At 37.3% G+C, this 27,035-nt stretch overlaps 2 protein-coding genes and 2 pseudogenes across 2 annotated transcripts; 3 read left to right on the top strand and 1 right to left on the bottom strand.

The window, feature by feature from the left end:
• Positions 1-15,349: 15,349 nt before the first annotated feature.
• On the top strand, positions 15,350-18,947 carry LOC148957406 (E3 SUMO-protein ligase ZBED1-like). The gene has a single exon (XM_089115402.1). It carries the CDS (start codon positions 17,122-17,124, stop codon positions 18,343-18,345), a length of 1,224 nt encoding a protein of 407 aa, XP_088971528.1. The 5' UTR covers positions 15,350-17,121; the 3' UTR covers positions 18,346-18,947.
• A 622-nt stretch (positions 18,948-19,569) lies between these two features.
• Positions 19,570-21,349, top strand: LOC148957405 (uncharacterized; annotated as a pseudogene).
• A 5-nt stretch (positions 21,350-21,354) lies between these two features.
• On the bottom strand, positions 21,355-25,851 carry LOC135682967 (uncharacterized). The gene is given in 3 exon segments (XM_089115390.1): positions 21,355-21,764; positions 21,766-22,002; positions 24,071-25,851. Coding segments are annotated over 3 exon segments (1,296 nt in total). The 5' UTR covers positions 24,868-25,851; the 3' UTR covers positions 21,355-21,502.
• LOC148957404 (uncharacterized) lies at positions 21,992-24,076 on the top strand (annotated as a pseudogene).
• Positions 25,852-27,035: the final 1,184 nt, after the last annotated feature.

The raw sequence follows: 27,035 nt of genomic DNA, 5'->3' as shown, positions 1-27,035 counted from the left end.
ACCAAAGTTTTTGGAATTCTACTTCATGCTGGCAGTGCTGTTTGGGTTGTTCTGCTATTGCAGGAGTGAAAACCCAACTTGCCAAATGAAGTCAAATAGAACCATGGTGACTGTTATCCAGAGACGTAACCACTGTGGAATAATTTTCACATGGTGAAGCCAACCATATAATTTTTGAAAATTCCCAGCAGGAAACTTCATGCTAAGTTTTGGAATATTAATGTCTGGAGTTAGCATAAATCGGGTTTTCTTGATGTTTAATCACATGGGAATGTCAGTGATTTGCACAAGATCCTTCTTAGGTCACCAAAATCGCTTTCTCTTCCCATCTGTTTTGTTACACAATGGAAAAAAGTCAACAAATGATTGAACAGCTAAAGAACAGTAAAAGATACAATGTGGTTTGGAGATGGAAGGTTTGACTCAATGGGGCATAATGCCAAATTTTGAGGGTAAACGGTGTTTTTACACAGCATCTCCAAATTGGTTCACTTTGAATTTTTGCAGGTAATTGTGGGTACCTACAAGAAATTCTTTTCAGTTGTCTATAACCGAAGGTAACAGCAGAGCTTTGTTTGAAAATCAATCATGTAATATATGAAAGAGATCTGTATTTCTATAAATAAAATCAGTTTCCTTTATAAATTTGATTCCGAAATTATCAAAATATGTTTCTCACTTTTCAGTCAAATAAAGGCTAAAGTAGCAATGCAATGGAACTGGAGGGTGCGAAACCTTCCTTTCAAAATATTACCAGTAAAGGAATGCTTATAAAAAGACAATCGCATCAATGATAGACATAGAGATATAGCAAAATGGCTACGCATCTCTGAACCTTCCACTCAGCATTACCATGATTTTTGGCATGTTTGCAAAAGTATCACCAAAAAAATTATCCAAGCAGGCAATGAAAAAGGGAATGAGGTATTGGCTCAAAGGTATTCGTGATCTCCCTATTGGTGTGCACTGTCAACCATTTTGCATTCCCCCTTTTTGGATACCTGTAATGGATTCGTTATGGCTTGTTAAAAGAGCGATTTAAATGGTGACTCGATCGTCTGACGAAGAACAAAACGCCTCAAGGAACCTCCCTTTTGCAGTCTACAAAAAACATAAACGTGATTAGATTAGCTTCCAAGCGACTTTACATAGTTGCATCGAATATATTGGTTTAGTCACACGGAAACCATATTGTAACAACATTAATTGGCACAAGAAAATGTACAGCCTCCCAAAATGTACGAAAGCGCATGACCATCATGGATATTCTTCCACCATTTAGTCACCGATGTTTTGCATGTTCAAAGAAAATATTGGCATTTATATGTTAAATTCTCTCTGGTAGATCTACTGTAAAGGTTGTCAATGATTTTTTCAAAGTTTGGTTAAGGAAGTCCATCCCAATATGCTAGCCAATCAGGGGTTTTTTCTTTCTAATTGCTGCATATTAATAATAATGATGTTACATGTCGGTATATAAGCGAGTGTGGTAGTGGAATAGCGCATTCAGGTTGGATACCCTATTTATTGGATACCCTAATAAATATGGAATACGTGATTCAAAGTGGTGTTGCAACACGTAGTTGGGGAATTCATGGAGAAGGAGTCAAGGAAACAGGAAAAAGATCTAAAGCAAAGTTCTGGAAGATTGATATATCCGGGAAACAAAACTGCCGCATAAGCTGTCCAAAGGAGGAGACTAACAACTTGGTCAGTATTTTCTTCCAATTTTACATATGAATGTAGATCTAGAAGCATTCAATCTTTTTGTTATTTCAGCGAAAACTTCATTTCCCTTCAATTATAACTTACACAAAATTTACTTTTATTATACAACCCATCTCTCGCAACTATCCTACAATCTTAATTACGAAGCTTTTTATCTAAATAGCAGCACACTGAGCATGCATAGGTAATACACACATATAGCAATTACATCCGTCTACACTTGGAGACTGTGATTTCGTTATCTTGTGAAATATTTGTCCTGATTCATTAATAACATTTTTCCTAAAGAGACTTTTGAAAATCACAGGTGGCAGTATTTCCTGGCTCACAGTTACACCCACTAGTGCAAGGGGATGTTCCATGTCCCAAGGATTGGTGTGTTAATTCAACGCCCGGTTGATGTTTCTGGCACGTTGAGCAAGAAGTTTTGGCTGCAAAATTCCCTACAGGGGCGACCCCAAACACAGCTGCATTACTCGTTGGTACGAATGATATATTGCAACATGTTATGGTTGATCGTGCGAGGAATGATTTCTATGGGTTGCTTGTCACTGTGCAGCAAAAGTTCTCCAAAGCAAATGTTAGAAAGGCTATCCTCACATTTTTTGGTAAAACTATCTGTCTTTGAGTTTTGATTTTCACGTGTCGAATAAAATAAAAAGTATCATTATCATTTCTTAATGATTGTGAAAAGGCTCAGGTAACATAAATTTGTTCTTTAGGGGAGCATTCTTTTTTCATTTTCTTATGGTCTGTTTGAGAACTGTGTTTCTGTCGTTAGTCACATCTGCAAATAAAAGTTCTAGCAGGTAAAACCTCTTTGCAATGTGCAGTTCACAGCATTTATTTTTTATTATCAAACACAGATTATTGCCGTATCAATATTGCCGCGGCTTGATGAATTTTGGATTCGAGAGGAGCTATATGGCAAGATGATGGCCGAAGAGTGCAAGAAGCTTGAAATCCAGTACCTGGACATGAAGCCAAATTTTCAAATTGGAGGATTGCCGTTTGAGGTCATAGAAAGATGGCGTCCATATAAGCAAGGACAAGGGGCTGCCGTTGTTGGTAACGCTTGTATCGCGGGCAGTCCTTCATCCCAGTGTAGAATGTTTCCAGGAGGTCGTTGCAAAAGCTTCACCACCAATGCAGTGCCCTAATTGTCTTTGACGGGAACTTCAGCACCATCATCCACAAGGTAAACTGATGTTCTGTTTCTGTTGTATTTTTTGCATGTTTGTTACTTTCTCCCAGGGATGCTGGCCAGGGGGCGCAGGGGTTTTTAAAATACCGTCAGACAAAACCAGACACATCAACTTATATTTATAAACCTGCTATTTTTTAATGTGAAGGTGTTTGCAGAACTCTGTTATACTGTACAGTTTAGGCATTAACTCTTTATAATTTGTTTATTCAAATCATAGCACGCTTTTGTTTTAATTGATAAAGATATTAAACTATGCATCTGTCTCTAAAATATCTATAATTGAAAGCAAGCTACAATTTTTTAAAATATTTTAGAAAACAGAGTTGCAAGAAAGGGGATCGAGACAAGTTGACCACTCTCTGTTTCCTGACCATGAGTATTTTAAACCCAATACAATTAAGGAAGTGATTATAGTAAGCCTGAAACTCTTTACCTGAGATAAATTGCTACCCCCCCCCCCTTTTTTTGTGGAAGTAGTGAACATTAAACCAAACACTAGGATAGTGAACAGAGCCCACTGCATAGTAATATATATATACAGAGACTACTAATGCATAGTAGTCGGAATCATCAGTACATGAATATAAAGCGAATCTTTAATTAGCTTCCGCAATTTCAATTTCTCCAAGGACGTGTTAAGGCTGAGAAAAGATGGCCAGGCAAAGTCGATGGAAAAAAACGACCCTTCAGAAGAAGGTAATCCAGTAAGACTGGAGCCCATCTTAAGCGATCTAATTTTTGATTGATCTACAACACACTTTCACGCTTCTTGACTTTCACATGTTTTTTTCAAGATTGTTAATTTTGTTAATATCAAAACACACATGTGGATAAATAACGCACAAAAATACATAGTACATTCGACCTTTTACTGAAATCATCTAATTTGACGTCCAGAGAATTTTGCCAACACATGGGGTCACCAAGGGTCTCTAGACAGGTTCCTGATTGGTCAGTTGCCATTAGTCGTGGTTTTGGATACCTGGAACACAGTTGCCAAATGGACTTCAATCATGAGACATATGTCAAATAAACACACAGATCATCCTGATCCTCTCTACACAGGAACCAATCATGGTTAACTTGAAAGACGTCTATGGATAAAAATTGGCAGGTGCTTTTTTGTTGTGTTTCTGTCTAAAAAATAAAAACATATTTTGCAGCCAAGAAAAAGTTTTTCCATATGGGTTTCGCTTCTACTTTGCTTAAAATTACTTCAAATTAACATAGTTTCAAATTGATAATATATTTTCAAAAATACACATTAAAAAGATAGAATGCATTTTACAGACCCTATGAACTTTGCCTTTACAATAAGTATTTCAACATCACCTGTTTTATGCTGAGAAGCAAGAGCCAATAGCTTTTAATTTTAATACAAATTATCTATACCGGGAAGCAAAGTATATGATGGGTTGAATGTTATCCTTACAAATAAGACCATTGTTGAAGACAAAGTTATCATCAGATGCACAAACAAGTTGTTTTGAAGGTTTTCATTCCACCCTGAATCATTGACATCCAAAGATGACAGATTTGTCATGGATGGGTACAATTTGCAGGTAACTAAGTGTTTTTATAAATGGTATGACTAGTATGGTAAACAAATGATTTCCATTTTCCTCAAATGATGCCAATGCATATGATCTTGTCCAGTAATTTAAAGACATTGACCTGACAGGAAAGAAAATCATCCAAAGACATTGCATTCTTTTAAAGAAACTCTTGCAGTGTGCCATTTCAATGAGAACGTCAATTGACCTCAAGAAAATGTAAGTGGAGAGAAGTGTTACAATGTTGTTTACCTTAAATTCAAACTTGATGAAGAAGCTGTTCGTAAAGTTACTGTTCCTCCAAGTTATGATATTTCTATTTTAAAACTTGCACAAATCTATATTAAGAATAATGTAATAAAGAAATACATTAAAACTATTAGCAAACTGGATGTCTGATATGCATTTGATAATGCTACTTCTATTTTTCATAAGGATATGTTAATGACATGCTCTCTTGCTCAGAAGGCGAATTGCAGGAATCATATGCAGCATTCAAAGCGAAGGAGCCTGAACTATTGAATCGCTAGTTTCCGACTCTCAAACAAGAAGCTATTGCACAAAAGTTTAAAGCAGGGTGCTCTGTCTGGATATAAGTTTTCATGTGTAAGAAATGATATTAAGCTATTGCCAGTTGGCGTTTGTTTCATCATCTGATAAGCTAATTTCCAGTTACACTGTGTCAACAAATGCAGTGAAATTTGATTCAATAAACTTGACAGGTGTAAACTTACTGGTTCTGGCTTTTTCCTGCACATCGTTTGTATGAGAGATTATTTTTATCCTTTTATAATGCCCCAACTTGTGTAAGAGCAACTCTATGTGTCATTACCAAATTATCCTCATATTGTGTTACATAAGTGACACAATCAAAAACCATTTTGCCTTCAGCTTCATTTAAACTCTAGAGACAGACGTTGGGGGAAGAAAGAAAGGATTTCATATTGCAGATCGATGTAAATCTCAGAAAGCTCTTGTATTGATTGGGAGAATTCCATTTTCTGAACATCCTTCTTGTCTCGAGAAGGCCATGCTTACACACCAAAAATTAAAACATTGGGATCATGCTGAAATTGATATACTTAATTAATGTTAATAATGGACAAATAATGGAAACATACATAGATAAATTAATAAATAGATCAAAGAAAATCATTTGGTATATAAACAGTTTGTACTCTTTTAATTTTAAACACTGTTTCAAAAATTAATAGGAAAACAGTATAAAACTTCAGAGTTCCTGCACTGCAACTAATTCCTCTTTGCGCACTGTGAAATTTTAAGCTGCCTCTCTGTCACATCCCCTGTATTGTTCGCCCTTGCAATCAACCAAAAATTAAAAACCAGATCTGTTCATTTGGTGTCAAAAACACATAGGTCATATGTTACGTGAGTGTAAATTTATTTATTAGCTTTGCCGTCTCTGTCTAATAATCACTACCCCTCAATCAAGGAAAATTTAGAATTGCACATTTTTCTTAGGAGTACTGTGTTAAGAGCATGTACATGAATATGGTTCCTATAAATAAAAACAAAATGTACATGATGCTCAGATACAGGTCAGGGTCAGGCTTGTGCTCCACACCAGTGGCATAGCCAGGGTTGGAAGATTGGAAGGGCAAAAAGGAGTCCGACAGCAGAGGGTCCGGGGATTTAACTTAGAGAAAATGTTTGCTGGCAACACTCTTAAGAATGAGGGAAAACGCCCTGTTTTGTAAATGCGTTTGGAAAAGCTATAGATTTTTCATGTGTTGATAGTTTTTAAGTGGCTAACCGCCATTCTTCAACTGTTTTTTTATTTCACAATACCTCTAACATTTATATTTGGTGAAAAAAAATGATGGTCCAAAGATGTAAGCAAGTATCTAATAATAACAAGCAGTATCCAGAAGTTTAAAACTAAGTCTGTTATTATTGGAGAAAAAATTTGCAAAATCCTTGATGTTGCATTAATTGCTTCACTCTACTGATTCGAAAGAGGTTTCAGAAGTGAACCGAATTTCTCAAGAAAAGGACCATATCGTTTTCGTACATCTTTAATTTTCGGTTTTATTCCACATACAATTGTTACGTGACTCTACGTTGCTCGTCCCTTACCTAAATTTCGAGAGACTCTACTCTCTCTCTACTTTAGTGTTTCAATTTGTCTTTTATATGAAATTGCTCCAACTATCCAAAGATACTGATTAATATGCTAATCTTCTTAACTTACGGTTTTTTTCTGCGATTTAACCATGTGCCTGTGCACGGTGCAGGATGTTGTGTGCATTTATGGTTCCTTAATTTTCTGCTTCCACGAGTCTATTTAATTTGCTTTATCTGTAAGTATCTAATTTGGTTCCTTAAACATGCGAATAACTAAATTTATACGTACTTATAATTTACTAATTTCCCAATTCCTAATTACAAAATTTTGTTTGTGGAGCGACATTTGATAGCTTCAACCAGATACTTCACTAACATAATAGCTTTTCAATTGTGCATTTTTAACAATATGGAAATTTCACACCAGCTGCCTTGGCAGCCTATTGGTGTCTAGAAACTGTGTTAATGATTATTGCACCCAATGTATTCCCAACGAAGAGTAAGTCACTTTGGAGGACTGTCTGCAGAAAAACCATCAACAAAATGGCAAGATTTGTTCCCAATTTTGACGAGTTCAATGCAATGACTCTATTTGGAATATGCAGACAATTCACAGAGAACATTCCTGCTACAATTGCCTGGTGTGGGCAGAATGGGCTGCTTGCACAAATGATGTCGAGTGAACGCTGCCATGTTGGTGCCTTCAATAGATGCCAGGATGGGGTAACATGGCGATGCCCACAATGTCGAAGAAGGTTTAACATACGCAAGGGGAGTTTCTTTGAAGGTTCGAAGTTGCATTTGTGGCAAATAATAGGGCTTACCTATTTCTAGAGTTTAGACTGTGGACAAAGAAGGGGCCTGTCGCAGAAGCAGGTCCTCAAGGAACTTGAAATCAAAGGCGAACACAAGGTGGTTGATTCGAAGCAATTCTGCGCGATGTCTGAGTGGAGCATTTTCTTAACAATCTGCAACAGATTGACGGACCTGGCCGCTTTGTGGAAATGGATGAGAGCCTGTTCACCAAGAGGAAATACAATTGTGGCAGAATTCTTCCTCAAAACTGGATATTTGGAGGATATGACCTGGTCGACAAAAAAGGGTTCCAGGTTCCAGTTTCTCGAAGGGATACTGTAACCTTACCAACAATTTTGCAAACTTGGGTTGTGCCTCCAATGTATGTTCAGACATGTGGCAGGCATATAACCAAGTAGGGAACATCGGCTACCAACACAGGACAGTGAAACACACTTACAATTTTGTTGACCCAGTCGCCAGGACAACTACAAACCACATGGAGGCAATGTGGCAACAGGCAAAAAATAGATTCAAGTCACAGCATGGTTCAACAAATCGCAAACTTATACCCGACTACTTGGCAGAATTCATATGGCTGCAGAGATTTAAGGACAGCCCATTTGTTGTAGTAGAGGAATTTTGGAAATAAAATGGTCTTTCAAAAACAAGGAGAAAGCCTTCAAAATGCTCCTAATGAAGACCCTACTTTCTGTCTTGATAGTGCTCTCTCTTTAAAGCAAAACCATTGATACATGGCTCAAATACAATTTCAAATGTTTGTCCTTCAAGTACTGTGATTTTGTTGTTTGCACAGATATCGAAAAGCATATTCAAAGAGCTTCTTTCAATAACTGCTACATGCCTACTAAATTAGTCAAGAAAACTATTTTTATTCAAAATAGAAAGAAATGCCTCGTAGTGATGAATTGTGGTTTGTCTTTAAGAATAAAGCATATGGGAAAATGATTTTATGTGCTGGGGAAAACTGCGCAATAGGAAAATTCCATTACAACTGTGTGGACATTGGAAGAAAACCAAGAAAAAAATGTTTCGGCCCAAACTGCTCACCACATAAATAAGTTTGATTACCTTGTAATTTCTAAGCAATGGCTGTTCTAATAAATACCACCCACTTAGCAATCATTTCAGAACATCAAAACCAGGACAGGGTCTTGACTGAACAGGGCAGGTCATCAGAGAAGTGTGATCTTATAATTTGACAATCATCTCAGAACATCAAAACTCGACTGTTCAAGACTACATGCGTCTAGCTGCAGCTGCACAAAATGCGAAACATGGCATATATGAGGATTGGGCATTGACTTCAGACTTTCACTTAACAAGCTTTGGATGCAGGTTAGTTATGGCAGAACAGATTGCAATTATGTTATCAAAATTTGGCACCATGTTCAATTGCATAGGCATACTAAGAATTCTGAAATTCTTCATGCGTCCAATTCCCCTTTCATTGTGAATTCTGACTCTAGCAATTCTTCTACTTATCTCTACTTCTCTTTGGCTCAGCTGGCTTTTGCCTTTTGTAAATGGCGGTATAATCAAAGATGCACTGTGACCTGGGATATTATCCTCAACTAAAAAACCTCTGACTGCAAAAACCTAATCACCATATTCTAGCAAATCCAAACATCCACTCCTCTGTGTAATAACCTTGTCTGACACTCTTCCACCATATGCCCTTGATACAAAAATAATATGACCTGTTGGTGAAATACCTATAAAAACTTTCCAGGTGTTATTGTGCTTATAATTTGACCAAATTAATTGCCTAGTCTCAAGATTTCCTGGACGGTCTCTAAAGACTTCTATGCAGTCGATTATTACCCTGCAACGTGGATAGCATTTCCTGAATGGTTTGGAAGTGTTCCCAATCCATCCTCTTTGTTTGGCCAGTGAATGAACCTGCTACTTTGCTTGCAATAATTGGAAGACTGGCATTCAGGAAACAGTCCCTTTACTGACTTGGAAGAGGAAAGCAAGGTCCTGATTCAGAAGATTCAAATGCAACTTCATGAAAACTAGTAGAAGGATATATTTTGGATCAAAAACAGCAGAATTTGGCAAAACAGGAGAGAGAAAATAAAAAATCCATGTGAAGCAAGCCAATGATAGTAACCTGTATAAAATTGAGCTTTTTCATCTGTATTTACAACATTGAAGCAAAACTTTGATAACTTTTACTGCTCATTTAAACCATCTTTCTTTTCATACATTACTTAATTCCAAAGTTAGACACTTCAGTTTTTCCACCAACCTCTCAATTTCTGTTATGCAACGCTGATCATTTTTAGCTTCTGTAATTTCGTCATCAAAATCTTTTGCCAAGCTTTCTGCTATTTGAAATGATCCACCTAAACTGTCATAAGAATCGGGTGAACAGGATGGCAAGGGTTCCATAAAGAATTTTTTCCTTGATTATTCCTCTTTTTTCCAGAAACTCTTTTCGAACCTCCTTCATATCTCTTTTGGCTTGATGCTGAAGATGATGCTGCATCTATTCCATACCCAAGATTCAGGGTAGGAACATAATCATGTATAACACAATATCTGTATAACACAAGCTATATCTGTATAACACAAGATTTAAATAATACTCAAAAGAATTACCAATACTATTAATTGATTGACCTTAAGTGCCAAACAATGCCAATGGTTTGAAAACTGACGTTATCAGACATTTTCTAGAGGGGAAATACAGAGTTGTGCTTTATATATACGTTTGACTGAGACTGAAAAAGGTTATGCTTCAAGTGTGATGAAAGCCATCTTGGAAGAGATTGTACCAAAAGAGTTTTTTTATATGCCAAGGAAGCCACCATTCAAGTTTACATGAAGAAAGAGTTTAGAGGGTAGAAGCAAGCCTAAGTGTTTACACTCAAAGTGATGATGGTATATTACCACTGAAATCTGTTGAGCTTAATAGGGAGCAGATTTGGGGCATACTTTAAAATTGGCACCACAAAGAATTATATCAGCAAAAAGGTGAAGAGTTGCTGAAGCTAAGGCCACTAAGGTCAGAAAAAATCAGCCTAAAAACAGCAGAGGGACAAGGGGAAAGTGCCAAAAGAGCAGTTTATGAAATAAAGACATGTACCTAAAAAAGAGAGGGTTTTGAATTTGAAGTTGTGGGACTAGACCAAAGAAACTTGGCCAAAGCAGAAAGAACACAAAGCAAAGGTTTGAAAACGAAATACTCCCATTTAAAGGGTTTTCATATACAAGAAAGTAGAAATGGGACCTATGAATTCCACATTTTGTTTGGAGATCCAACATTCACTGACATGAAAACTGGAAATTGTTTGATGAAGCATTATTTGGCTGGACAGTTCATGGAGAAAGGGGTGGAGCAGATCAAAGTTTTTCACTCAGACAAAAAATGAAGAATATGAAAAGTTATATAGATTAGATGTGCTTGGCATAGAAGATAAACAAGAGTTTGATCAGCAAGAAGTAAGAAAGGAATTTATGGAAAATATAGAGCAAAATGAAGAAGGAAGATATACAATTAAAGTACCCTGGATTGACGAAAGGCAACCACAGAATTGAAATGAGGGACAAAGCAGAGTAGGATTAAAAAAGTTGATGTCAAAGATGAAGGATAATGTTAGAGAAAGGTATGAAGCTTTTATCAGAGAACAACAGAGATGGAAATAATTGAAGAGGCACCAGAGGTACCAACTGGAAAGAGGATTTACTATATGCCATGTAACCCTGTTGTTGTATCTTTTTGGAAGTGTATAAATAGTCCAGTGATCTGATTTGTGTTTAAGTCAAGATCACAGTAAAAAAATCGGATAGCGGTGAACAAAATTTAATAATAGCATCCAACATAAAAACTGAACAACATCAAGGCAAAAACCAACGTTCTAATCACCTGAAAAACACCTAACAAAAGTGAGCAAAAGGTTCTTTTCTTATAGCTATTTATTGAATACAATACAACAATCAAATGTGTTAAGTCCTTTTGTTAGTCAATAAATGATACCGCAGCTCTTTTGTTATTCAATAAGCGGCACCGCAGCGCAACTACACACAACACCTGTTATCAGGGAAGAGGTTTTCATCAGTAAAGTGAGAATCGTGTTTGATGCCAGTGAAAACCATCACTTCAAGATTATTGGATCAATTAATGTATGAAAAATGAAGATATTACTTTTGGGGATTTCGTCTCAAACGTCCATAATAACCAACCTGTTGTTATAAACAAAACGTTGTTAAGAAGAAATACCATTAGAAGGAATGTACATCTCCAAGGCTTCTGTAATTAACTTTAATCACACTGTACCTTTATCGAATGCTGTCTTGTAACATGCTGTGCACAACGTCAATAATTTTGCATTTAACAGCTTTCAGGTTTCTGGCTGTGAGAACTAACTTGTGTTCATTTGGGCATTATCGTTGCTTTTCAGTGCAGCAGAGACAACTTTTTTCAATCGTTAATTTGGTTTTTTTTACGACAACAATTTTCGAGAATAAAGTTGAGCAGTTGAATTTACAGTTTAAACAAATATTCAACTGAAGATTAACACAAACACACAGAGTGCCTTAATCTGAAAAGTACTTGGCATGTCTTTTCACATAAACATGGCCTCTGGGATATCAAATTGGGCTTGTAGGGCAACATGGTGTGTTTCTTTTGAATAGACACCGTTGCTAAGAAAGAAATAAACTGGATATCATCCTCCTTAAGCTGCCATTGTGTTAATTGACCATTTACGGTAGTGTAACACATTTCACTTTGAGGCTCATTCTCTTGGCTGATGCAGGTCATGCAAAGATGAAGGTCTAAAATATCCTGAGAATCTAGGCCTCCTGGGAATCTCAAAATGGTTTCCTGGATATTAGCTTACAATGGCAGAGGGAGATTATGCTCGCAGTTTTTTGCAGTTCTTTGAAGATTTTTAAGGATTGTTCTTCCTTTTTGCATAACAAAGAAATAGATTTTTGATAAAATATTTGTGATTTGATTAAGTCGATCTAGTTCCTGTATAAGCCCCTATCTATTTTTGATGTCCTTTTCATGTGTTGTTTGCGGGATTCTTTTTGCTACTTCATATAAGGTAAATGTGGCAATCCAAGTTGTTGTTGTCACGAGGCTTCCTCAAATAGTTGAATTTACTAAATTCGGCTATACTTTGATCTTGGACTTAAAAAAAATTAGTTCTTAAACCGTAACCAATCCTTGTTTTTTCCCTGAGATGGTTTTATCGTTACCTCTGTACTTGCAATGGGGCTTTTATCTTGACCCTGTACTTTGCCTTCCACTTTCTTTCTAACTCTGTATTTTTTTCTGTAACCGATCTTCTTCTTTTGGCATTTGCTTATGATGCAATTTTAGCAGTTTACTCGATTAATGATCTTTGCTTTTGAAGCTTTCAGTCCAGCCTAGGCCTGTCCACCGAAGGTCGAATAACCTTTAGGGGACGGTAGTCACAGATCTGTGACAACATGATGTCACTTGAAATGATGTCATATAAACCTGATAAAAATTCCTCACTATAGGCTGTTCAGATGCTTAAACATTTCTCTGAACTACCTGTGGTATATCTGTTCATGTTTATGCTGTTGACATGGAAACAAGACCAAATATCGCGAGATGAAAATCTCACCTGATTTTTCAATTCAACATGGCGTCGCATTCAAAACGAAAGTTTGACGCAGCGGAAGCATTGCTTGTTTTTGATGATATAAGTAGCTGTGATGCCAGCGAAATATCAGAAAACGATGAGGAAGACTCTAATTGTGAGATTTTATCAGAATCTGAATCTTGTGAGTCCATGGATTTATCAGAAAGTGAGGTTGCAGTTGGGTCAGTTGTAACGCCTAGGCCATCGTCATTGTGTTTGGAGAAAGAGGTAGATGAAAAGTCAGAAAGTTTAGAATCTGAAAGTCCTGATGAAATTTCATTGGAAAGAGAAACAAATGTTTTCAAACCAGGGAAAGAGACAAGGAAAATTGGAAAAGGAAAAGCCGTTTCAAGATTTGCAGTAAGCAATGTGACACGTGGCCGACCGAAAAAACATATTCATGCTCAAAGCCAAAATCTTGCTAGCAAGGCATCCAAGAAATCAAGAAAGGAAGAGTCTCAGCACTCGAAGTGGGCTAATGATAAAAACTGGAACAAAACATGCTCTGAAAGGGCAATTCCACTGTTTGTTGGAAAACAAGGCCCACAAATGAGAAGGACAAGCCTCCCAGAAAAATTATCATCTAAAGTTTTTTTTGAGCAGTATTTCACTGATGAGGTATGGCAATTACTTGTTGACATGACAAATGCAAATGCTATTGGCAAAAATGTGTCTTCTTGGAAGAACATAAATGTTGCAGAGATGAAGGCATTCTTTGGGTTGTTACTAGCTATGGGCTTGTTGAAATTGCCTAAAATAAAGGACTATTGGAGAAAGATCAATTGGCTTATACATGTCAGTTCTTTTGGAGAGGTAATGCCAAGAGACAGGTTTTTGCAGCTGTATAGATATTTGCATGTTTGTAATGATAATCAGCAAATACCAAGAGGACAAGATGGTCATGATCCTCTATTCAAAATCAGGTCCTTTCTAAATTTGATCTCTGACAGGTTTAGAAATGTATATAAACCATCCAGAGACATATGCATTGATGAAAGCCTCATCCCATACAAAGGAAGAATTTACTTTCGTCAATTCATTCCTAGTAAAAGGGCACGATTTGGCATCAAAGCCTTTGTGTTATGTGAATCTGACACTGGGTATGTTAGTGAGATTGTCATCTATACAGGGAAAGATGCTAACCAAACAATTTCAAAAGGCCTAGCAGAGAAAGTAGTTTTGAAGCTCACTGAAGGCTACCAAGATGTAAATCATCATTTGTACTTGGACAATTATTACACCAAGGCTTGGTTGCTCAAATCCTTAGAGGAAAAGGGAATTTATGCAAGTGGAACAGCCAGAGTGGACAGAAGCGGATTTCCGAAGGAAATAGTGATTGCAAGTAAAAGAGGAAAAGATCGTGGATATTCAGATTGGAGAATGAATGGAAGTATTTTGGCCACATCATGGCTTGACAACAAAGGGGTACATTTTTTGTCTACAATACATGAGCCAGAATACAAAGATGATATCCAGGATAAAGAAAAAGTTGTGAAGCGCCGTGGTAAAAAAGGACACACGGGAGCAGTTGAAATACCTTGCCCACCTATTGTGCAGCCATATAACAAGAAAATGGGTGGTGTCGATTTTTGCGATCACGTGATCAAATTTTACAACATTGGAAGAAGGTCAAGAAAATGGTACAGGAGGGTGCTTTTCCATATTCTTGAGCTGTGCATACATAATGCATTCATCTTGGGATCATGCTTCATCCCTCATGAAGTTGGCAAGAAAACTCCCAAGCGTCAAAACTTTCGTGAGGAGCTGATAGAGTTGCTGATAGGGCAATACCGTGCAAGAAAGCGCACTGTAGGTCGTCCATCTGTAGCACATGAAAATGAGCTCAGATTTCAGAATGTAGGAGTACATCTGCCTGTGTACAACACAGACAGAAAAGACTGCCAATTATGCAAAGAAACTGTGAAGTCAAGCAGAGGTGGAAAGATTGGCAAAATTGATCGACGTGCTGCAGGGGTTCATGTAACATACATATCCTGTGAGATGTGCAATGTACATCTTTGCTTGAATAAAGATAGGAACTGTTTTAAATTATGGCATACTAGAGTCTAATTTACTGGAACTCTTTCAAATCATTTGATTACTGAACATCTCAATTCATAAACTTTTTTTTGCATACTAACTTTTTTTGAATGAACTATTGTTTTGCTATTTTACCTAATATCTAGAATTCTTGAAAGTTTGGTCATAGCAATATCTTTTGGCTATAAGTAACATTATTTCTCTTGAAAGGTTTCCTTTTTTATTTCCTGTAAGTTACTTCAGGGATAGGTAATTTTCTTGTGATAGCAACTGGTATCAAAATAAGAACACGAGTCAAGCGGTTCAGAGCCAGATGATTCTTTAGTTGCAATAATTTACTGAAATAATAAAACAATTGAATATAATTTGGATTCCTGACTTTCTGATGATAGAACTTTATAGTAAATGCAATTTGCTTTGGTAGTGACCAGAACAATGTCCTCTTTTGGCTCCTAAATTATTGAAATGATGGGGAAAAAATTTTTTCGTCAGCCATTTTCAATTATTAATGAGATCACGTGATCATTAATTAGGTTAAATAATTTTTTTCTGGAATACTTCACAAACTGGCAATTCAAAAATATATACTTTACTGGGTCATAATGCACCATTATTCTTCCAAGAAAGACTTTTCTGATGCAAGTATATTGTATGCAAAAAAAACCCAGTCCTCTAAAGGATAATCGATATTCGGTTGCTTGGCTAGGTATTCAGTTACGTCATACACTAATCGAATATTCGGGTGTAACCGAATAGTTCGATTATTCGAATAGCAACGATTAATCGAATAGCAACGGCTAGTCGAATAGCAATGACTGGTCAAATAGCGATGACTGATCGAATAGCAGTGACTGATCGAATAGCAAGACTGGTCGAATAGCGATGACTGATCATCGAATAGCAATGACTAGTCGAATAGGATGACTGATCGAATAGCAATGACAGATTAAAAATAAACATGCATGCATGCTGCGGGGAAAACTGCATCCTAAGCAAACTGGGTGGGTAGGGGGTCTGCATAGCGTTGGTAAACCTGCGAAGAATTGGTTCAGGTTTATCGAAGAGCATTTATAGAGCTCTGAATCATCAAAGCCTTATGGACACCTGAGATGTGGCATCGAGGCAATCTTGACGGGGGAATTCGCTAATCAGGGTACGCCGAATGGTTTCTCCTATAATAAAGGAAAATATTACAAAAATAGTTTTCGAATCTGAATAATTTACTGGAGTTGCATTCTTTGATACAGTCAAATTTCAATGAGTTAGTCTTCTGCACTCCAGTAATTTTTTGCCACTTCCAAATCTAAGAATTTTACGTCTACGATAAAAGATATGAGCACCTCTTCTGGGTAATGGTGTTGAGACATTACGTAACTAGGTTTATTTTGAACCTTACTTATCAATCGCTTAAAATAGGCTGGGAATGCTGTTTACTGTGATTTAGTTAATCGCCTTCCATGGCAACTGCTTCGTAGTTTGCTTTGAGGGGGCTCTTGTCAGCAAGGGATGATGTAAAGATGCTAAAATTACCTTAGAAAAATCGTATGAATAGGAAGTCATATGTGGCATTGTTTAGGAGTCATTTTAGAGCGGAAAAACTGCTAGTACTTTACTGAGTAAGTTTTATTTTAACATTCATTTAAACGGTAAAAATCATTTTCGAAATAAGATGAAAAGATCAAGTTTGGTTTGGGAATATTTTGCAAAAATAGACGAAAAACAAGTTAAGTGTAAGCTGTGCGAAGATCGTCTTAGTTATCGTGGTGGAACAAGTTCCATGTTATCACATGTCCGCAGCAAACACCCAACAGTGTGTCAACCTCAACAACAAAACGTCCAGATTCCAACTTCTAATCAGCCTCCATCCCGAGATTCCGCATCAGCCTCAGCTGTCCAAAGTAGCCAACATGTACCGAAAAATCAGCAAACAATGACAAACTACATGATTGGGCAACGAAAGTGTAACTCTGGTAGGGCTGAACAAATCACCACATTGATAGCAAAGATGGTGGCCTTAGATATGATGCCAGCTTACATGGTTTAGGGTAAAGGCTTTCGTCAATTTATGGGTTTTATTGAGCCAGACTATAAAGTCCCATCTCACCAAACAATAATGAGACGCATTAATAAAATTTACAACGAAGTCAGGAGAAATATAGAAAAAAGTTTGGAAAACATTACTGATGTTTCTATAACTACTGATGCGTGGACCTCACTTGCAACTGAGTCGTACATTACTGTAACTGCCCATTTTATTGATACAAACTGGGAGATGCAGACATTTGTTGTGGATACCAGTGAAATGGACGAACAACATTCGGCAGAGAACCTGGCAATACGTCTGGAGATGGTGAAGATGGAGTGGAGTTTGGAAGGAAAAATTCGCGTCTGTTTGAGATATAACGCTGCAAACCAGGTAGCTGCAGGGAGACTTTGCGAAGACTGGGAAGATTTCCCATGTTTTGCCCATACATTGCAATTAGCTGTAAAGGAAGGCTTTGCAATCGAAGAAGTGAATTTACTCATCAAAGCTGCTTCCAAAATTGTCAAATATTTTAAGAAATCTGCGTCAGCAATAACAGCTCTTGATGCAGCCCAGATTAAATTGAAAGTAGAGCAACATCGCCTGATCCAAAGCTGCAAGACAAGATGGAACAGTGTCTACGAAATGTTTCAGCGTTTGGAGAGCCAAAAGCAATGCGTGCAAGTAGTTCTGTCTGATCACAATATTGTCAAGCCAACAAAAGAGGAAGAGTTGCCTCTAAGCGTAGTTCAGTGGAACAAAATTACCTCTCTGTTACCTGTTCTTCATGCGTTACAAATAGCAACAACTGCAATGTCTTCGGAGCAAAACACATCGGTGTCATGTATTCTTCCTGTCGTCACTGGATTGTTGAAAAATTTTTTGGATGTGAAAATACAGGATTGGCAGCTACTGCGAGAATTTAAAAGGAAAGTTTCACAGGCCTTGAAGGAAAGATTTTTTATGGATTTGAAGGGTGATTCTGTTGCTGCAGTTTCATCTGCTTCAGACCCAAGACACAAGAACCTCAAATTCCTGTCTTCTGAAATGCAATTTTCTGTTCAAGAGCATGTGAGGTTTCTGGTCAATCTTGTCACGACTGATAAAGAGCCGGTTGTGGAGGAAGAACCTGCTACAAAGAAATCTGCCATGGTACTTCTACTTGGATCAGATTATTATGATGACCAACAGCTACTACGAGATGAGTACAGCTACTTTCTTGAGGAACCTGCCATGCATCCTAATAGCAACCCATTAATTTGGTGAAAGCAGAATGCTCAAAGGTTTCCCAAGGTTGCATTAATGGCCAAAAGATTTCTCTGTGCTCCCGCAACTTCAGTCCCCTCAGAAAGAGTGTTTTCTGCTGCAGGGAACATCGTTAATAAGAAGAGATGCAGTCTGCTGCCAGAAAATGTCAACGCTTTAATTTTTTTGAACAAAAATTTAATGACAACTTGAACATATTTCAATGCGTATGTTTTACAAACAATCGCTTTCCACATTAAAATTTATAATCTTGCGAGTTTTAAATCTTAGCAGAGAGATTTGATCATTTATTGTATTTTATTGACCACACCCTACCACACCCATGTTTACGCCCATATTCGCCAAATAACCGAATAATCGCTTATATTCTATCCGAATAATCGAATAGTAAAATTTGGGGAGTTGGACAGCCCTAGTCCAGCCTGTCTTTTTTCATGTTTATGTAACATTTGCATGCTATCTCTCAATTGACTTTTATTTTCCTTCAATAGATTTATTTTCAACTTCTGCTTCTGTGACCAATTCCATATTGTCTCTATTGAATGATTTTCTTATTTAAGCATTGCACCCATTGCCTTATGGTTACCATTTTCTAACTGTTTGATTGCTCGGATGCTTCTCCCATACGTCATTTGTTGATAAATTCATCAAACAAAATTCATTTGATCTGTAGATCCATTCAAAACTTTTTGTGTGATCTCTTTATTTGGTCGCCACTTTTGTGTGGGAAATTTTCCGAAATTGCCCTGTGCCCAAAAGAACTACCAGTAACAATAAAGAAATTATATGATGTGTTTTCTGTTACGTCTCTCCAGTAACCATGAAAACCTGATCCACTACAATTACCGTATTTCCCTATAAAATCATAAGAGTTATGAAGCAATCAATTAGCCTAGAATCTACTAACGTTAGCCATGTTAGGCAAAAAAATACAATCACTGACAATCACTCTTGCAGCACTTCTGATATTTCCAATGTTTCCATTCATCCACACAGAAAAGTTGTCTCACAGAAAAGTTGTCTCACAGCAAAGTCGAGACATACTTTGTGGTAAACCATTTTCTACCAATTGCTGTGATATACTGCATTGTAAGCAACATTAGAGAGTTTACGATCCGCTACATAGGTCACTACGGCTGCTCAAAGAGGTCTGTGCACTAGTTTTGTCTCCCTGTAGTCACAAAACATGTTACGAATCACAACCTAGTTTGTAGTACGCAGCTTTGGCGCCAAAATCAAATTTGTTTAAAAAAAGGCGGACAACTTAATAATGCTGCATGCTACAGGACTTTTGGATGTTGAAGAGGTTCTAATTTTTGAATATGCCAACAGGAGAAATAACGTTCACGGTATGCTGCCATACCTGAATTACGATCGTTTTGTTCTGGAGGACATGAATGAGAGTGAATGTTTGGTGGATTTTCGGTTTAAGAAGGACGATATTTATAGTCTCGCAGTTGCACTGCGTCTCATTGAGGTTTTCAAATGCACGAATGGCACTGTGCACGTTTGTCATACCCCAGTCGATATGGAGACTTGGTTCCAAGGTTTGGTAGGCCAGTTCCTCAGTTGTGTATGATATTCAATAAAGTAATTGACTTTATTGTTGACACTCATGGACATCTCTTGAGGAGTCTGGACCAGCCTTTACTCTCACGGGAAAATCTGCAACGATATGCAGATGCAATTCACCAAAAAGGCGCTGCTCTAGACAATTGCTGGGGGTTTATTGATGGTACAGTGCGTCCAATTTGTAGGCCTAAACAAAACCAAAGAGTTGTTTACAATGGACATAAACGAGTACATGCCCTGAAATTCCAGTCTGTTGTTGCACCTAATGGCCTTATTGTCAACTTATTTGGACCAGTTGAAGGAAGGCAGCATGACAGTGGGATATTAGGAATGTCTGGTTAGTTGGACCAGCTGGAAAGATACTCGTTTTCACCAACAGGCCAGCCATTGAGTATTCAAGGTGACCCTGCCTATCTTCAAAGAGTGCATCTCCAGTGCCCATTTGCGAGGAGAGTCGTGCTGTCCCCTGAAGAACAAGCCTTCAATCAGTCCATGAGCCAGGTCAGAGTCTCAGTTGAGTGGCTTTTTGGAGACATCGTGAACTATTTCAAGTTCACTGATTTCAAGAAAGACCTCAAGATTGGGCTCAGTGCTGTTGGGAAGATCTATGTTGTTTGTGCCATACTTCACAATGCATTGACCTGCCTGTATAGTAACAGCACAGCATCATATTTCAACATCCAACCACCTACCCTGGCTCAGTACTTTAATGGGGAATAACAACTGCAATGATTCAATGAGAAACAGCTTTTTTAAAACCTATCAAATTTGCCAAACTTAATTTTTCCCAAATAACACACAAAAAGTTGAAAACTCTATAAAAAAATCTGTTTTTTAAATGCACTGATTTTTCAAATTCAAGAAATTAGTGTTTACAATGTTTAAGCCACTATGGGATAAATTTTTCATACATTGAAAGAGGGTCAATAAAGAGGGGGCCTTTTAGAATAGGGGGTGGGGCTTCGTTTCAGTATATACTGCTTGGAGTTTTACCCACTGGTCAAAGGTATTTAGAAGATGGTGATGTGGTTCCAGGACTCATTAAGGCAATTTCCAATGAAAACTAACCCTTTGATATACATAATTAATGAATGAACTAGAAGAAAACACAGGTTAACAAACAGAAACATTGATAAGTGTTTGTCTGCACTCAAAAACAAGGATCTTTTAGTGAAGAACGCCTTAATGAGAAAGGGGCTCAATGCTGTATTTATGGTCAGGCAAAATTTTTGAAGTAATTAAAGAATTTAGAAACCCAGTGTAATTCATTGCTTCTACAACTTCTTCTATTTTATTCACAAAATTATTGCCTTTTTACTATTAAGTCTATTTTTGCTTTTTGATCATCAAGCCTTTGAAAAATTGTCTGCTGATTTTCTAATATTTTGTTCATTGTTTCCAGCATAAGTTTATCCCTTTCCTTTTGTTGTCTCATCAGTAACTGCAGCTCTTTCTCTCTGAGCATTTGTTCCTGTCTTTTCAAATCTAAGAAGTCTTGGTGTTTCTTTTCTTCCAGTGCTAAATTCCTTTCCTTTATTTTATAATCACTCTTTCTCCCACTTTCCTCTCTCTTTTCTTTGCCCTGTCAATAATCAACCAATTCATAAACTGATTTCTTTCTCTTCTTTGCACTTTCTTGTCCTTCCCTTTCCTTTGTCTGTGAAAGCCTCTCCATTGACCGCTTCCTTACCCTCTCAGCTGTTTCTACCCCTTTTTCAACTTGTTTCTTTCTTTTAGCTTGAGCTTCTATCATTTCTTGTTCAACTGCTTCTGAAAATTCGATGACTGTCTCTAATGCTTCACCAAGCTCTGTTATTTCAGGACTGATGCCACTGGCTCTGTGCTCTGTCTTCTAAAAAGGCCTTCTCAAGCTTCGCATATCGCTCTGGGACGCCCCTCTGGTCTACACAAAACCTTAGCTCCTTGACTACATTAAGAGACTCTGCAACTTTATCCCGAGCATTTCCCCTTTCCCTACAACCATGTTTGAAATTAAATGGTTTGGTTAACAAAACTTCCTGTACCAACAGAAGATCATGCTCTTTTGTCCAAACCATTTTTGGCGATAATAGAGAGTTTCCGATTCAAGACGACTCAAGTGAGGACGGCTCATGGAGGTCTGGGTACTAACTGAGTTGAGGGGCCCTTATTCGCGTGTTCAATTTAAGTTACGAATGCGGAAGACGACTCAGAATAGGCGCCAAAATTGATTTTATATCGAAAATGGAGGAGGAAATGTTAGTTCTCATGCACGATGACGGCGAGATCGATGATGACGAATTCCTTGTTTTTCATGAGGCAAATAGACACGGAAACCTGCATGTTGGACTTCCATATTGGAAATATGAACGTTTTAATCTGGATGGGATGCGAGAGGACGAATGTGAGGTCGAGTTTCGGTTTAAGAAACAAGACATAGCTAGGCTCGCTGCTGCATTACACCTTCCAGATGTTTTTAAGTGCTCAAATGGAGTGGTAGTGGGGCCAGTTGAAGCACTATGTGTTTGCCTGAAACGTTTTGCGTACCCATGCAGATATGCAGACCTGATACCAAGGTTTGGAAGATCCGTGCCTCAACTTTGCATGATAACTAACCTTGTTGTTAATTTTTTATATGATTCATTTTCTGACCGGCTTCAAAACCTGAACCAGCCATGGCTTCCCCACAACACCTGAAGATGTACGCACAGGCAATTCACAACAGAGGTGCTGCATTGGATAACTGCTGGGGATTCATTGATGGCACAGTAAGACCGATTTGTAGGCCCAAGGACAACCAGAGGGAAGTTTACAATGGACACAAACGGGTTCATGCCCTTAAGTTCCAGTCAGTTGTGACTCCCAATGGTCTCATTGCAAATCTTTTTGGTCCAGTTGAGGGAAGAAGACATGACAGTGGCATGTTAAATATGTCAGGCCTCTTGCATGATCTGGAACATCATTCATTTTCCCCAACTGGCCAAGCATTGTGTCTTTATGGTGACCCAGCTTATCCCCACAGAGTGCATCTCCAATGCCCATTTGCCAGAAGGGCTGACCTTACTCCAGAGGAAGAGGCATTTAACCAATCAATGAGTCAAGTTAGAATTTCTGTTGAGTGGGTATTTGGAGATATTGTGAATTACTTTAAATTCACAGATTTTAAAAAAGATCTTAAAATTGGTTTGAGCGCAGTTGGCAAGATCTACATGGTGTGTGCATTGCTACGCAACGGATTGACATGTTTATATGGCAACAACACCTCAAAATTTTTTGATGTCGATCCTCCAACTATCGAAGAGTATTTCCAGTAGGTTGTACCAATCAAAGATCTAAAAAACAGCTTTTGTAAAAGCTACCAAGAATTCTAAGTTTTCCTTTTCTTTCACACAGCACACGATTATCTGTTTTGTTTTCTCTTTAAAGAAATCATGGAAAGGAAAATTTTTTGTAACTACCATAGGATGCATTCCTGCTGTAGAATATTTAAAAAGTAATGATCAAACCTTTTGGGTACCAAAGTATGTAAAAAAAACAAAAGCTTTAACAGATTCCAAAATTTTGTCATTTTGAATATTTTTAACCATTAATACTTGACTTGATCGTTCCTAGGTTTCACTTAAAAATTTAAACATCAATCTCTTGACCACATGACAAAGAATTATAGAAATATTCACTTTCAAATCAAGGTCCTGGTTTTGTTTGCCTGTTTCTCAAACTTAAAGAATCTTTTGAAAAGACATGTAGCATAGTGTAAGTGAAAAGGCAAACAGGAAAATAAATTGTTAATCACAGGCAAGAAAAAAATATTTTTAAGGCAAAAAGTACCTGCTTTTTAAACTGAAATTGAAGATTAACTTATTTGAAACAACCAATTAAATAAATAGCACTGAATAGAGATAATCAAAACTTTCATAAGTGATGTTACTGTACCATATTTATACAAATCTGTGTTTTAGAGGGGGGAGGGGTGGTGCTTATTTACAACTCTTTTGGATGGAGCACGAGAAGATACCCAAACATTTGTATTTGTACAGAGTTAAAATTTGAGATCAATTATCCAATATTTCTCTATGAAATGAGTTGGAAAAGAATTTAGAATAAAAAAATTCAACATAATTTTACCTTTTGACTTTTTTAATACAATTAAGCAAATATCAGCAAACAATATTACTTTTCAAATCTTTCTAATATTTTTAAAATAGTTAAATTTTGTTCCTCAATAATTGTCAATTTATTTTTTATGCACGCTATTTGAGCATTCATCATCTTTTGCTGTTCCTCATATACTTTAAACTTCTCTTCAAATTGTTCATGCTCCCTTGCCTTTAATTCTTGACTTTTCTCTTTCACCTCTATCTCCCTCACCCTCAACTCAAGTTCTCTCTTTCTCAACTCAGTTTCTTGGTCCAACTTTCTTTCCTTTATTTCAACTTTCTTTCTTTCCAAATTAACTTCACTCTCTCTCAGTTTCATGTTTGATTCACGTTTCTCTCTCAGGTACCCAACATACTCACTTGTCTCACCACCCTTTTTCCTCTTAGAACATTCTCTTGCCTTAGTTTCTGAGAGACTCTCCATAGCCCTTTTCCTCACAGCCTGTGCCATTTCCTTCTCTGCCCCTGTTGCCTGTCTCTTACCATCATCACACTTTGCTTGCTGCTGCTCTGCACTGTCTTTTCTTTCCAAAATATCCTCCATTGCTTCATCTAGCTCACTGGGTTCTGGTGCTACCCCACTAGCCCTCATTTCTTCGTTCATTCTCCTTCTAAACCTCCTTTCTAATTTTACAAATCTGTCCCTAACAGCTCTCTGATCAACACTGAACTTTGGCCTTTCTACTCCATTTAATGCATCTGCAATTTTGTCCCAGCATTTCCCCCTTTCCCTTGACCCATGCTTATTTTGATAAGGCTCCTCTGCCAGAATTTCACGGCAAAGTAGCACATCATGATCTTTAGTCCATGTCATTTTAGGCCTATTCAAAATAAGTTTATATCAACACATATACAGGAAAGTTTTGGCTGAGACCTTAAAGCCCATCCATTTCAGGAGAGACCAGGAAAAAATTTCAACTATTTCAGCAAGGTAAACTAACCACTTGTTCTACTCAAAACAACATAAAACAGATTTCAATTTAAATAAAGTTTATTCAAAATGTAAATTCAAAAATGCATCAAGTACAAAAGCAAGTAATTCCAGCAAGTTAACTTTTTACTTTAAGAGTACTTCAAGATACAAAGTTGGTGACCATTCAGATACTGATCATACATAGGCTTTCTCCTTGTATGTACTGATAACTTCAACAAAACATCAGGAAATCTGGCAGGCTTTTGACCATTATTTTGCTGTCTCTCAACGGTAAATGCCACTTGATTTCGGTTTCAGGATAAGTAAGTTTCAATGTTTAATAATGGAATCAATACAAACATGAGTGTTCTTTTGTGTGAATCTTCACAATTGGCGGCCATTTTGAACGATTGAAATGTATCCTGGAATAAAGATGTAAAAACAACGTTACTATATGTCTATTGTGGCACTGGAAATTTAGATATTTACCAACAATTCAACTTGAAAAACATATAATGCTCAGTGCCATTAGGACAGGCAGAGCTGAACACTCCGTGGTGTGTAGAAAAGAAAGGTTCTGAGTAAAAACTCAATAAATACACTCCAATTTTCACACCTAATTCGATCATCAGGTAACTGTCAATGAATTATCTAAGTTTATAACGATGTATTACAAAAGTGTTGAAGAAAACTCACCTTTTATTTCTGCGTCGAGCTCGCAACGTAAAAATCGAAAATTTGAGTCGTCCTCAGGAACAAGACGGCTCAAGCAAAGTGGGATTCCCCTTGACCGCGCTAGTTTCTAGATCCCTGTGAGCCGTCTTCGCTTCCCGCGTCGTGAATCGGAAACTCTCTAATTGTGTTATAGAAATTGCAACATCTTAACGTAAAGAAGTTATCTAATCTGATCAAATATGGGTGGCAGGAAATAACAAACTTAAATATTTTACCATGTAGAATAAAGTGTGCTGTTGTTGATTCTCACCTAAAAACTGCAGTGAAGTCGACAGTACGTAGAAATAGGCCACCAGAGGTAGTAGACTTGAGTAGTACGTGATGAGGATTCCCCCATACACTTGGACCGTGCTTGCATCCAGATCTCTAAAAGTAGCTGTAGTGACATACGTACCGAATCGTAAACTCTCTATTATTGGGGGGGGGGGAGCAAAAATTTAGTAATGGTGTTCAAGGGAGTTTTAACAGAGATTCTGAAAACTAATAGAATCATATCAGAACTTGTGTCTGTCCCAGTATTTTTGATGCCACTGAGCTCATTTTTGACCTTTTTGAAACCAAATTCTTGACTGGTTCAATGATTTACAAAGGTAGTTTCATTTTTAGCGACTTTGATACAAAGTTGCCCCTGAGAGTCAATAAAATGTCTAAAATATTACTTGAGGTGGAGTGAATTTAAATAAATAAGTTATGAATATGGTCTTTACTAATTTATTGAGGTTATGTTGTAATAATTGTAGCATTCTTGAGTATTTGCATGATATTGAGCATACCTTTTTAGGCGGTGTAAACTATAAAGCAACGAAATAAATGTGCGCATTTTTGCGTGTTCAGAATACTGTTAAGAGGCATAAATATTGTTAGAGGCCAAATTATGATATCACACTTCTCTGATAGCCAAATACTGTTGTGATGGATTTGCTTTGAAGCAATCCTGGGCCTATTTGGGCCAGTTCCGAATGACAACGCAATTTGTTCAGCTTCCCTGTACCACACCTCGTAATAGCTAACAATCTCTTTGTGCATCTTTTTAGCATCGTAAAAAGAAGAGCGACCTTCTCTTGGCACTTAACAAGGTCCATTGTTGGAGTTTGGAGCTGTTTTGTTAATGGTCTTGTAACCTCTAAACATCTCGAAACAACAACTAGAGGTGAACACATCAAGGCCATCAATTTTAGCAACCCAGCAAGTCGACAGACATCAATGAGCCCACAAAAAATTCTTCCATACAATTTTTTGTGCTCTTCGTGTCTCCATGTTGTCTTCTTCGTATCTCCACTGAGAACTTTTATATGGAATAATTTTCCTGCACTTTACAGTAAATGCAAAGGTCA

Source organism: Rhopilema esculentum, unplaced genomic scaffold, assembly GCF_057945365.1.
Source record: "Rhopilema esculentum isolate cy_ngs unplaced genomic scaffold, ASM5794536v1 HiC_scaffold_29, whole genome shotgun sequence".
Lineage (NCBI taxonomy): Eukaryota > Metazoa > Cnidaria > Scyphozoa > Rhizostomeae > Rhizostomatidae > Rhopilema > Rhopilema esculentum.
Note: the sequence above shows the minus strand (reverse complement) of the source record. Positions and strands in the feature narration are given on the sequence as shown.

Coding starts and splice junctions, on each gene's coding strand:
- LOC148957406 (XM_089115402.1), top strand. CDS start 17,122: ATGGGTTTTATTGAGCCAGACTATAAAGTCCCATCTCACCAAACAATA.